The 14372-nt window shown below is 38.3% G+C and overlaps 1 protein-coding gene across 2 annotated transcripts in view; it reads left to right on the plus strand.

The window, feature by feature from the left end:
- Positions 1–14372, plus strand: part of IMPL1 (myo-inositol monophosphatase like 1) — a 192299-nt gene that overhangs the window by 22497 nt on the left and 155430 nt on the right. For both annotated transcript variants that reach the window (XM_089458050.1, XM_089458049.1), the window contains exon 2: positions 8528–8595. In XM_089458050.1, the coding sequence (XP_089314176.1) occupies positions 8528–8595 (68 nt within the window). The remainder of the gene's footprint in view (positions 1–8527; positions 8596–14372) is intronic.

The raw sequence follows: 14372 nt of genomic DNA on the forward strand, positions 1-14372 counted from the left end.
TATGATTGTTGAGAATAAGTAGAATCTAGGGTTTACAATAAACCCTAGTGAAAGCTAGTCACGTTGTTACTTTGAATTGAGCTATGATTGGTTTTGATTGTTAAAGCTCATGCATGAAATCTAGGGTTTTGCACTAAATCCTAGTAGGAAGTCTAACATATGAATTCTAAAGTTGTTAGATACATTGTAGATCTATATTTGTTTGAATTGCTTCTAGGGTTTGCAATATGTTGTAATAGGGTATGTCATACCTCTGGAAGAAACATTGAAACCCTAGATGTAATGAAGGTTGTTATGAAATGCTCAAAGTCTTGATGATATAGTCTAGGGTTTATGACAAAAACCCTAGCAAGAAGTTGAAGAGTATGTGTCTCTTGTTTGTAATTAAGTTTGAGTATTTGATGTCTAAAGTTGAATGCTTCCATGATTTTGATATGGTTAACTTCATGCTTCTATAGATTTGGTTGTACTTGTTACCTAAGTTGCACATGTACATAATCTTCAATATGGTGAAGATGTTCGTTGATAAGCATGATGAAGAAAGTTATAATCAGTGTTGAAAATATCGGTATCGGCAAAATATCGGCGAGGGTCCAGAAAATATCTTATCGGCAATATCGGCGAAAATATCGGCAAATATCGACAAGCATAAAAAATAATTTTTTCAAATTTTTAAATATAGCCGATATTTTGCCGATATTTTCCGATATTTGCCGATATTTTGAAAATATCGCGATATTTTCAAAACAGAAAATATCGCGATATTTTCTCGGCGATATATCGTTTTGCCGAAAATATCGCGATATTTCTGAATATCGCCGATATTATCAACAGTGGTTATAATGGTCATGATAACTTCGAGAAGGATGGAGGCCATGAAAGATTCTCCACTGTCATAGAAAAGAAATTGAGCCCCCTAAGTTAAAAGGGAGCTTGGATGAAAAGAAATCTCCCTAAGTTAAGAGGGAGCATCGATAAAAGGAATCTTCCCAGTTGAGAGGGAGGTCATATCATAGTCATGATGGACACCTTGAAAGAATAAATTGGAGAATGTATTTTGAAGGGCTGTAAAGATAAGAAGAAGCCGGATCTATTTGTAGAATATGTTGTTGCATGAAAAGTAGGAAATGAAGCTGCATGGTTGAGGAATCTTCTGTCAAGATTCATTGGGAAAGATTTAAGTCCTATTGTGAAAAGTTGAGAAGCAACATCTAGATGTCTGAAAGACCCCGAAGGTTTGTATTTATGTACATTTGAAAGTTTGTTACTGATTGGAGTTGTGTTTGTACAGGTAAATCTCTCAGAAGTTTGATATTGTGTTTTACATGCTTAGTGTTGTCGATCAATTTGATTGGAGAGATTTTTTACCGATTGGAATAATCGAGAGTGTTGAGGCTTTGTTTGTAAGACACATTGCCTGGGAGGACATCTGACCGACACTTTGTGTTGATGTCTAGTTCCCGAAGTAAGAAGGGTGGTGTTGGTCATGGAGCTCTGACCTCAGATACACACCTAGATCCCTGGGTTGATGGTTAGTAAGTAAGCCTGATGGTACCTAGAGAGGTTGAAAGCTTTAGTCCATCTTAGTCCCACTTGGATAGATTTCCCTGGTCAAGAATCTAGTCTATGGCATTGCGGTGCCTAAACTGTTGGAGGACCTTGGATAGATTGCCTTGGTCAAGGATCTTGTCCATGGCATTGCGGTGCCTAAATTCTTCATAGTTGATGTGTTCTGAGATCTTCCTTGTACTGGTGAATACCTCCTTAGTTAAGAGGGAGTATTGAAATTGTTGAAGAATCTAGGGCAAATTTAGTTAATGAGATTCTTCTTAGCATGATAACTATTTGTGACATATTTAACTTTGCTTATTAGCATATTCTTTAATATTAGAGTGTGTCTTCTTTAGTTCATCAAATAGCTACCAAAACAAAGAGACAAGAACACAAGATGTTGGCTTTCTGCCAGGGCCAAAACCTCTCCCTCTTGGAGAGGAAAACCCACACAAATTCTTCTTATAGAGATTACCATTGACGAATACCAAGACCATGACCCTTGACCTAATTAAGCCACTTCCAAGACCAAACAAGACCAAGACACCAATCCTCTTCTTTGACACTGTTGAGATCATCACCATCACTGCTGCTTCACTGAGGTCATTATTGAGATCATCATAGCTGCACCATCATCGAGATCATTACTGTGCATTCACTAAGATAATCATTGTACATTTACTGAGATCATCACTGTATATTCACTGATATTATCACTGTACATTTATAGAGATCATTACTGTACCAACGAACTCTATATACTGAAGCTACAATGAGATCTTTTATTATGATTATGACTTCGTAATTATATCTTCATCAAACATTGTGCCGAGATTATGACTGTGTCCAAAATATGAGACAGAGTGTGTCTTTGTGGAATCACTGAGATCCTTATCATCACACTTACGCCTTGACTGTGACTGTGTTTGTTATGCGTTATCACTGTGTTGAGTATGCCAAAAACATGATCATGAGGAGGCCGAGACATAGTGATATTTGTCATCGTAATTGTCCGAGATTTCCAAAGAGGTATGCGAAGATATCACTTCATTGAATATATCGAGATCATGATTGTCTGCCGAGACAAAGTGTTATGCACAGAGACCTTCATCTTCGCCTCTATGCCGAGATTGTAATTATTGTGAAGAGGCCAAGGTTATGAGACTATTATGACCCAATGTGATTGTCACTGAAGATGGCAGAGGCATCTTAATTCATGTAATGCAGATTCCATACGAAAAACACCTGTGACAGACTTCCGAAAATCTCAGACCAATCCGAGTTTTGTGTCCTTCATTTGTGCAGACCCTAGCTGGGTATATATAGTAATTCATCCTCTATATTGAGTCGACATGACAATGTGAAGAGGTGTGCCTGTTAATGCAAGCCGACATGATTTATATAATTATATTTAATTCATTTGCTGGCCGACTTCTTCAAGAGGATTGTGCTTGTCTTTGGAGGGCTATTGTAGACTCATATATAAATTTGTCTCATGCTCAAGAAGAGCTTCATACATGGCATTGACTCTTTGACTTTCTAGAAGCACTTAAACATGTGGTTGACCTATGTAATGAGCAAGAAACTCATTTTATAATTTACAAAAATAATATTTCTTTTCTTTTACAAGTACAAAGATCAAGATTACATTTATGAAGACTGAACCTAGTTATACTTTCTTCAATAGAAATATGTAACTAGGATCGGTCTTCATAAATGTATTTGAGTCACAATGAAATATACTTATCAAAAGAATGAAGAAAATATTATTATTATTATTATTATGACATTAAAACATGGGTTTCATGCTTGGGTCATCATGGTTTAGGTCAAAGTCCCCATTGAGGACTTCTAGGATTTATTCTGAGTCATTAGAGTCATTCCCCATTAAAAGAGACCCTTCTTGGGCTTTCAAATCATGTAAAAATAATTATTTTTGAGTCAAAAATGAATTTAGTCTCCTCCACATCAAGTCGGCCTCAAGAAAGGTAATTCAACCTCATTGGAAGGCTATATATGCAAGGCAGTTCAAATTCATTTGGAGCATCTCACTCTCTCACACATAGTTCGATGGATGTTGGGAAGTGTGGAGTTGGAAAAGGGTTGGGGAGAGCTGGAAAGGAGTGTGAGTTTTTGGAGGAAGATAGAAGACACCAAGATCGAAATTTTGGGCCAACTCTCTCTCACTTCTGAGGTGTATCAAGGGAGATCGAAGTTTTCCTAGTCTAGTTGAAGCTGCTGTTGCTGCTGCTACTGGGTCGAAGTTGCTACTTCATGTTGATGCTACTAGGTTGAAGTTGCTTTTGAAGGGTTATCATCTGCAAGAAGGATTGAGGGCTGACTTGGTGTGGAGGAAGTCTTTGTCTAGGTCAAAGAGTCTTGGATTATCTTGAGAAACTATTGAAGGAAGAATTGTTGACTGGGTTTTCCCCTAGATAGGGGTTTTGCCCTGGCTGTCCGCCTACATCTGTTGTCCTTGTGCTATTGTTTTGGTAATTGCTTGATGAACTAAAAGATAAAAGAAGAACATAAAGATAAAAGAATCACAAGTAATTATCTATATAAGAAAATCTTTCTGCCTTTCTGATTTTCTAACAATATATATATATATATATATTATATGTAGTAGACGTTTCCGAGATGCTTCACTTCCTAGACTTTTGGGAAATGATGCTTCTGCTTCCAAAAAACGTCCCCACTTCGTGCAGCATTGCTTTGATCATAATTTAATCGTATCAATCCTATTTTCTCTTTTTTAAGTGAGTAGACTGGCCAATGTTTTCTACCTTAATCTGGTTGGGTTCGAGAAGGAAGCCTTGTTCTAGAGTGATAACAATGCAATGATGATTGTAGTAATGATACTAATATTTGTCAAAGCCTCTATACAATGCAATGCTTCTATGACATACTCTAAATACTGCAACAAAGAAGACAGAGAATCATATAGTGTTAGCACATTATTCCTGGTTGACTTCCCAGAGATGTTTATATCATCAGAGAAGAGGGGACTAATCACTTCAACGTTCTAGTGTTTGCACATGGCTTGGATGTTATGGTGTGAACCAAGGGACATTCTGATGAAAACAAGAGAGAAATCGCTGCTTTTGGTGGTTGATTAGAATTCTCTAGATGCCAATGGTCTTAAAAAAGGAATGCCAACAGTCTTGAGAAAACCAATAGTCTGAGAGAGGAATGCTAACATTCTTTAAACAAACATTCTTGGCTGAGTTCTTGGGGAAGTTTAAGGTTTCTCTACCATATCAAGTTGATGACTGAATAAGGAATCTTGGAAGTGAAGGCCATTGCTAGGGATTCTTACTTTGGAGGTGATGATTTTTATAACAGAATGCTGAATAACTTCTGCAGGAGTTCAAGAGGAACAAAAAAGACACAAGTGGGAATGACATAGCTCTTCACAGGCTTAGAACAACATGTGAGATAGCAAAAAGGAATGTTGTCATCTAGTACGTAGACAATGATTGAGATCGATTCTTTGTACAAAATAATCAATTTCTACGCCACCATTAATAGATCTCACTTTGTGGAACTCAACATGGACTTGTTAGGAGGAGTATTGAGCCCATGGAGAAATGCATATGCAGGATGACATGATGGAAAAAAGCTAAATAGATGATGTTGTCTGGCTTGGGGATTCAACTTGCATCCCCAAGCACAACAATAGCTCCAAGATTTCATCAACGCTAAAGAGCTATGTAAGAGCATTAACCAAGCTTTGATACCACTGACAGGCCAAATAACTCCAAGCCAAAAATTAATTTTATTAATGAGAGCCACATTTACACACACACATTGAGATATGATTTTTGGTTTTATCTTCCAAGAGGTCAGATTACTCTTCCTATTCACTTGTGACTCTTTGTATTTCTGAATAATAGTAATATTTACAATAATAATATTTGCAAGACACCATAAGCCCTAGGATTAGGTGTGTAACACTACCACTTAGCCATTCCACTCTCGGTTGAGGATCCTCTTCTAGTCACAAATTCTGCAAGGTGCTCTAGTACCATCAAAATCAGAATTGGTATCAGTTTGTCTTGTAGCATTTCCAGCCTCATCCTTGTGTTCTCCATGCACACTGCCACGTAATGACCTTCTCTCAACCTGCAATTGTTTACCATGCAACTTGGCTTATTTTTCAGCCTCTGAACAATTACCATCAGTTATTTCTATTCAGAATTCAGATCTGGTTGAGGCTGGAAAATAACTATACTTTCATCATGAGGGCAATTGTTAAGACTGCCAAATGAATAAATATTGATAATTAGGTTCAAAAGTGTTAATTTTAGGCAACATTGGTATGTTCTATGCTTTAGAGCAATTTTATTTCAATTTATTTATTAGCCCAGTATTAATATTCAGATTAGCAATCACATCAACATGATAGTAAAATGCAGATAGAACATAAACATAAACAGTAGAAGACAAGCCAAGACAAGAGGACACAAGATATGGCATCAGCCAGGGACAAACCCCAATGTGGGGAAACCCTTGATCAATTCTTCTTTTAGTTGTCAATAGTTCAGCAGAGAGAGATAGTACAATTTACAAATTTGATAATTTATAACAGCAGCAAAAGAGCCCTAACCAGAAAAATCAATGCTGGTCAACAGGGCAGATTTGACCCTCAGTAAATTGGTCAACTTTAGTCAACTTCGGCCTCCAAACAGCAAGATAAAACAGCCCTCAAAACAGTCAAATTCAGCCCAGTCAAAGTCTGGTCAAACAGCCCACCTGCGGTCAGCCCTAGCTGCAGTCAATGCTGGTCAACAGTCAACGTTTAGCCTCGATTTCTGTGCCCAGAAATGCGGCCTGCCCAAACAGAGATAGTCCTCACAAAAATGTAGTCAAAGGAGGTCAATGCATGCTGGTCAATTCTTGGTCAAACTGTCTTAAAATTTCGGCCTCCTGAAATTTTGGATGTGTGGAGAGAGAGAGGCCCAGAAATCCGTACCCAATCAATGAGGGGAGAGAGAGAGAGAGAAGTGTGGAGGTGAATGTGCCAAATGAGGCTAAGTCACCTTCTATTTATATGCAATGTTGAGGATGAATAGACGTGACTGTTGGGCTTCTAAGCCTACATAAGTTTGCTGGCCGACCTTGACAATTTGACCATAATCAAAATAAATTCATAACTTCATTTGTACATGTCAAAATCGGATGATCTCTAGATCAATCCTACACCTCTCGGAGAGAGGAATCCAAGAAAAATATCAGCTGTCATAAATAAGATGACCATGTGGAGTTTGGCCCTAGTTGCCAATTTTAACAAGGCGGCATGAGAAAAACATTAGACCCTTATTTGTCCAGCGAAACAAGAAATCCTAAAGGACCATAAGCAATTGATAAGACTATCCACCTTATTGCTGAAAAGGCTTCTGTTCAAGGATTGCATTGACTAAGCTATCAACTTAGCTATGGATGTTGGAGAGCCTATTTAGATAGTATGTCATGGAAACAATAATTTAGAGAGGATGAAACTAGTAAATGAACGGTGAAGATTATTTCTGTTTCAAAATAAACTTCTTATTTTTTAGTTTTTTCCGCATTAAGTAAGAGTCAAGACACTTTGGGTGTGGGCCCTTAAAAAAATATGAATAATGATAGAGAAAACATTGTGGCAAGGAAATTAGTATGCACAATAATGTTTTTAAAACTAACTAGGTTACGCGGTTAGTTTTGGTTTTGAAGAATTCCCCATATTAAATTATATTTTTTTTCAAAGGAAAACCTTGTAGGATCCTCCCCGCCTTCCTTGGAATTTCTGGATGTCCGATGGAGGGTGGCTCAACCGCCAACCATAATAGCAGCTAGCAACCTAGTGGGATTCAAACCAATGTTGCGATATTGGCATCGGGATAAAATCAGCAAGGGTCCGGAAAACCAAGAAATCGTAAAAATCGGGAAAATATCGGTAAAAATCGGCAAACATCGGCAAAATCAAGATACGATCAAAATATCAGTAAAAATTGGCAAACATCGGCTAGGCCAAAAAATCGTGATTTGGAGATAAAATCAGTAGGTTATCGAGTTGTTCGTAACACTGATTCAAACCTCAAACAGATTAGAGTTGGAAATCTCATAGCAAATTTTGCCTTTGAAACAGGATGTCTTAACTGATTGAGCTATACCCATGTTAAGTTTTACTCTGGAGTTTAAAATAAAAAGTTAGAAATATTTTAAGTTGTTTCAGCTAGACTGAAATCAAGAGAATTATACTTGTGAGTTCTCACATGTATTTGATTTAATGATTATCAATTCTCTATTGTGCTTGATGCAATGTACAAAAAATAATTTGTTGCTTCAATATAGAAATGGTGAGACTTTGAGTGCAAAGTTATTGTCCACACTTTTTATCTATGTTTTAAAATTCCTGAAGGTGTTGTTTGACTGCTTAGACCCCTATATGTTGTCATAGCACTCTTCATGGTCCATAGAATTTTTCGAAGTCACATACATCAACTTCGCTAATTTACTGTTATTTGTAGATTTGGCAGCATCCTACAATGGTAAACACCCTTTAGTCTAACTTGTAACAACTTTAGATGTCTTGTATTGTCATTACTCTCACTTTGTTTGACTAAAGATAAATAAAGATTGCACGTTTGTTTTGTGTTTGTAATGTCAGTGTCTTTATGGAGGATTTGTCCTTTTTGTTGTCCTCTGTACCTCTACGAGACAGTCCTTTAAATTGAAGAGTATTTTTTATTTGACTTCTGCAACAAAGCTGAAATACTTTTTTGGTACAATATGCTTCTTTGAGGAAATATAGTATGTTTGCTTTTGGAAATACAAAATTTTATTTGAAGAGTGCACGCTATGAAAGACGATGATGAATGTGGATCAGTGAGGGTAGAGAAGGGAAGTGGAAAGAAGTGGGCGGGAAAAAATATAGAAGAATTGGGTCTACCATGTTTTTCATAATATTGAGATCAGAATTGCATGTTTTTTGCAGGTTGTGATGGACGCTGTTAATAAGCCTCGAAACATTGATTATAAGGGCACAGCTAATCTTGTCACAGAGTAAGTAAAGATATTAAATTTTTTCGAGCTATCACCCTATGATGTGTTGGAGGAATTCAAATACATACAACATCCAGAGGTGTTCTTTATGTTTAGGCACAATATTATCTTGTCAAACAATTGTATAATGTGAAGTTTAAAAGTGCATACAAGGAAAAGGGTGAAACAAACCATGCCTTCTTAGTTAAGATAGTATCACTAATTGCAATCAAAGAAGCAATGTAACGAACCAAAATTATAGCTTGCTAGAACTATAATTAATAGTCAAACACTTTTAAATATTGTTTTTAACTATGAAAGAGAAATTTATGCCTATAATTTTGTTGCATTTCTTATGAGATAGTTTCCTTTAAATGAGAGAAACATACTTGATTTGATGGGAAAAGGGAGAAATTCCTACCCATACTTGTAATGGTCCTTAGCCAAGGTGGGATAGGTCCACCTAGTAGTTAAGGGGATGGCTTGCATTCAATGCATGCAGGTAGACCTTGCATGCATGCAGGGTGACAAATTACAACCTACGTTGGCTATAGGTCTACCCTTTAATGATGATTATATTTTCTTCATTGTTTTGTTTGTTTTTCTTATAAGAACATCTATCCTTGTCTCCTTGTCCAAGCTGCTTTCTACTATGTTGCATAGCAATTTATTTTTGTCTTAGTTTCATCAATTCATATCAACATAGACATTATAGTTTGTTCAACAAAATTATCTCAAATCTTGAATATCTAATTATGACATATTAATTGGTAGAGATGTAGAAAACTTTAAGATAAAATGATGAAATGAAGAGCCTCACTACAATTGTCACCGATTACAAAACTTTTCTAATTTGTTGATGCCAAATATTTCGATTAGAAATTTGATGCTGCGAATGTGGAGCCAAACTCTTTACTTGTTGATTTAGTTGATTTTTGTTTAGAAATGTGCTTTCCCTTTTGTGGATAGAAATTGTTTGGTTTCCATTATGGTGCACAATCATTAAAGAAACAAGCCAATTTAACTTCTAAAGCCAAACTGTCCTTATATTAGGAAGGATAAGTAGACCTGTAGCACACTTAAAGAAATAGAAAACATCTTATAACTAGTTACTAAACTATAGCCTATATGTGGGTGCATTTTTACACATTCTACCCCTGATTCTTCTTATAAAACTTGCACCATCTCTCATTACTTGAGCATGATTTATAGCAAAATATTGAAGTTGCTGGGATTTTCAACTTCTAACTTTGAATGGACACAAGTTTTACATCAAAAATTGAAATCTTAGAGTTAGAATCCATGATTTTTTGGTATTGTACAAGTTTCTATGCATTTTGGTTGGCAAAATTTTACTCTGGAAATGCTGTTAAAAAATATCTCATTTCAACAATTTTATTCTTTGAAGGGCATCTTGTCAAAGGTACTACTCTATTATTCTCACTGTAATTTGTGAAGTCTTTTTGCAATTTAAGTACTCAGTTTTTTAACTGCATCTTATGCATGCACCATCGTACACTTTTGTACTGCACCTTAAAGGGGATGTCTGCTTGTACTTTGTTTGTTGGGGTTTCATCCCTAAGGGTTTCATTCCCTTATTTTGTATTTGTTGGTGTCATCCCCCTTTTCTTGTATTTTGTAAGGTATAAGGTGGGAATTGGGATATTGTTACTAATGTCTTCCGCTTGAAGATCTGCTAACACCAGGATTTGTCCCAGAGATATTGAGAATGCTGTCCTGAATCCATTCAAGACAGAGTTGACATGAAGGGAGGGGCAGTAAATATGACAGGAGCAGTTAGGATGTTTTATCTCTAAACAGGCCACTATGTTAACAGGAATTGAGGACAATTTTGGGTGCCTTTGAAATATCTTATGGGAGGGAGATTATGTAGCAGTAGACATTGAAGAAGAAGATGATACTCAATTAATCGGTGGGATCAACATTTTACAGAAAGCTATATAATGCCCTGACTGTCCGCAGTTCACTAATTGTGAATTGGATTCATCTTTTGTTAAGCCTTAGATGTTGGGTTTATGACATTTGCAAGTCACGATGTCCCATATGTACATTTATGATTTTATCAATCTGAAATGCTCTCTGATCACTCGCGATTAGTCGCGAGTCAAACTCTGCTCTTCCCTCAAACGATCCTAATCGCGAGTCAAACTCTGCTCTTCCCTCAAATGATCTGATTCAACTCTGGGCAAGTCAAACTCGCTCAACGCGAGTTTGACTCGTGGTCAACGCGAGTTTGACTCACGACTCACTGATTAATTGTGATTTAGGCGACTGAGGCGATTTTTAGCCCTTGACTCGATGAGTATGGGTTTTAACTTTTATGGTTGCCACATTGTTCGCCACGTGGGTTAGTTAGGTAAAAAATTAAATGCCAGTCTGTAACTCACTTCTCACTGCTCAAGCCTGACAACTCATCCGCTGAGAAGGTAATAGAGGCACGATTTCAGTTTTAGTTTACTCCGCATAATAGAGGCGTAGTGTGCAGTGTGCACCAGTGTTAGCTACAACGTGTGCTCTGTTAGAGATTTCAGTAGCAAACCATTATCGTATCATTTCAGAAGCAATCAACAGATTTCAGTTACTGTTTTTTATTGATTAGTATGCAGTATTTTATAAACTTTTAGAAGCAGATGCTTGTGGTTCTATGTAGTCACTGGTTAGTAGTCAAGACTTGGTACTTTGGATCATTTTGGACTCATAACATATATGAGATACTTATTCATTCATGATATTTTGGACATCTATTGATATTATGCATTGTTTGGACATGGATTTATTGAATATCAATGAAAAATGTTTTTTTTATTCAATATATGTGTATATCTTTATTGAATATTTATTGAATTCACCAATTTTTTCGCGATCCGATTAAAACTCTTCACTCTTTTGCCTCGCCGATTTATTGCCAATTCCAAGTCTGGTAGCATTGATTTGAACGCAATCAATATTTGCTGTCAATAGTTGCTATGGATATAACCCTTGAGTTTTTTTGGTCACTAATCAGGCTTCGGTAGAGTCTGCACTTTTCTGATCAATGCATTTTTATAGATTGTATCAGTGATAGACCATAATGTGAATGGTTTTAACAATGCTTCTTTGTTTTTTTTTAACAAGGTCGTTTACTGATGTATTATAAAAACTTCAAAAGAGGAACAAGTCCTGTTACATAAGATGGAAGGAGCGAAGAAGAGTGGATCCAAAATGGGTGCGCAGACCCTTGATCCGAGTCAGTAGACTTGAAGTTTGAGATTTGGAAGAGATAACAACTATATTGCTGTCTAAACTGGCCTACAAGAAAGCAGAATTTACAAAACATAGGGAGAGTTACATATGCTGGTTTACTGAGTCGTCGAACGGAGGCTCTTTTTCTCACTGATCTTTGTCGAGGTCTCTCCTTGCATACTTTGAGTCATTGCTTTTATGTGATTTATAGCTTCTTCCAGGTGATTGCACTTTTCTTTAAGGTCTTCTATCTCCGCTCTCTGTTTCTCCAACTTTTTCCTCTTGGATTTGCTGTCTGCCTGAAATTCTTCCTTGAGATCATTGAAGTGTTTGACAAAACGGGCGATCATGAAACAATGGGCTTTGCACAGAGTGCAACTGCTGTTGGTTATAACGCGTTCCAGGGGATTCTCAGCCATTACTGATGGGCTTTGATAGTACTTGTGAATCTTGGGACAGAGGATGAGATAGAGGTTAGAGCAGAGGGGTGAAGGGATGAGAGGGAGTAAGAAGAAAGAAGGCTGGCAGTTCAGGAAATGGTGAAAAGAGCAGGTCTAGAAGAGGGACGAGGATCGACAGAGGGAGGAGAGACTGGGGCGGCCTCTGTCGCAGAGAAAAATGGAAGGGAGGAGACAGATAAAGGAAGAGGCAGAGATCTGGGAAGTGGGGAGCGGCGAAGATGGGAGGAACTGCTTCAAAAAAACAGAGAAACTGTTAGAGATATAAATAAGAGATGCACGAAAATCACTGACTTTACCACGCCTGGCAGAGATTGAGAGCCTTCTTCGGTTGCTGAGCACTGAGCACGATCTAGGCTGGCTGTGAGTCGAACTGAAAACCACCTGAGACGTTCTGAAGGGAGCGCGACTGGGGCACGAACCTTTTCTCTTATGGCAGCGGAAGACTGGAGCTCTGGGCTGGAGGATAAGAGTGATTTCCTGATGAATATATAATAGCTCGGGGGGCTGGGCATCAGATTCCGGATCGGGCGGCTCAGAGATTTTCCTGCCCAAGGTGTCATTTCTTGGATTGATTGTGCAGCCTGTATGGATTATGAGAGGACTGTTGCCTAACTTCTGCTTAGTTTTGTCACGGGACCTCTGCCTATCCATAGTCCCGTACCAGTTCCCGTTGTCTTTGAAGATTTCATTGGCAGCGACCATGATGAAGATGGATACAGTGTCAGGAAGGGAGGAGTCGGTAGTCTGGTTGTCAGCTTTGTGAGGAGAGGCAGAAGAGGTGTGCGATGACTGATGTAGTCGTGGTTCACGCGCTTTACTGTAGGGTGGATCGAATTATGGGATTGACTTGTCATAGATTTGATCATTCTCACGAACCTGGCCAGTAGATCTATTTACAACCCTGTTGGCTAGAGAGTCCGCCTCCACGTTGTTGTTCCTCAGGACATGCTTGAAGAGGATGTCTCCCAGCTGGTTTAAGTTATCCATGATCCTGTGCTTAATGTTGCTGAGAGCCTGTTTTTTGAATTCTCCCCCTGAAGCCATTGCAGCAATAACTATTGCCGAGTCACCGATTATGATTGGGTTTTTGACTTGCAGTTTTTTCATGATGCTAGTGCCTAGAAGAAGGCTGTAGGCCTCCACCATATTATTCGTCATATTTCCCAGGCCCCATTCGTAGGTTAGAAGAGTTTGGTCATTCTGATCTTTGATTATTCCCCCTGCCCCTGCTTTCCCTGGGTTATTTTTGGATGCACCGTCGAACTGGAGGGTGATTTTCTTTTGTTCATGTATCCATTGGTCTATGTCTTCTTGAGAGCCCCTGAGTTTCCAATTGTTCCCCCTCTTGCCTGCAGTGAGAGGAGGTTGCATATTCTTGTCATAGATTAAGCAGAATTTATTAAACCAATCTTCCTCTTCCTTCTGCCAGCTGGAACGATCGGGATGAGAAACAGAGTTGGCACTTATCATTTCAGCGACAAGGCCCATAGTTTTTGCCAGGGTGCAGGTTGGATTTGGCTTTTGATTGTTGAAGATGTAGTTATTCCTGGTGAGCCAAATTTGCCAACTGAGAGTTGAAGGTATGCATTTCCACAAGCGAGTGATGATAGTCTTGCCTTTTCTTGTGTGGGGGTAGCATTTCTCCCAGTTTCTGTTGAGGGTAGGGAGCTGATCAAAGGTATCTCTTATTCTCAGCGGACTGATAATTTGCTTCCAGCAATTTTGGGCAAATGGACATTCTAAGAAGAGGTGTTGACTAATCTCCTGCTCAGCGCAGCAGAGGCAGCAAATTGAGGGACCATGGATTCCTCTTTTTTTGAGGTTCTCGGCCGTGAGAATCTTTCCTTTGAGAAGGGTCCAGGCGAAGAATTTGATCTTTGGAAGGTATTCAATATTCCACATAGCTGACCGAAGATTCCAGTTGCCAAGAGTGGGGCTTGACTGAAGGAGTTTATACCCATCTTTTACAGTGAAATTTCCTCCGCTAGGGTCCCAGATGAAATTGTCACTAGCATCTTTGTTTAGGGGTGTTGATCCCGTCAGAGAGATCTTGAGGTTTGCCCATTGTTCCCTGAGATTATTTGGGAGAGGGAG

This window comes from Pinus tabuliformis, chromosome 7 (genome assembly GCF_031772625.1).
Source record: "Pinus tabuliformis cultivar Carrire ecotype Pingquan chromosome 7, CPIR1, whole genome shotgun sequence".
NCBI lineage: Eukaryota > Viridiplantae > Streptophyta > Pinopsida > Pinales > Pinaceae > Pinus > Pinus tabuliformis.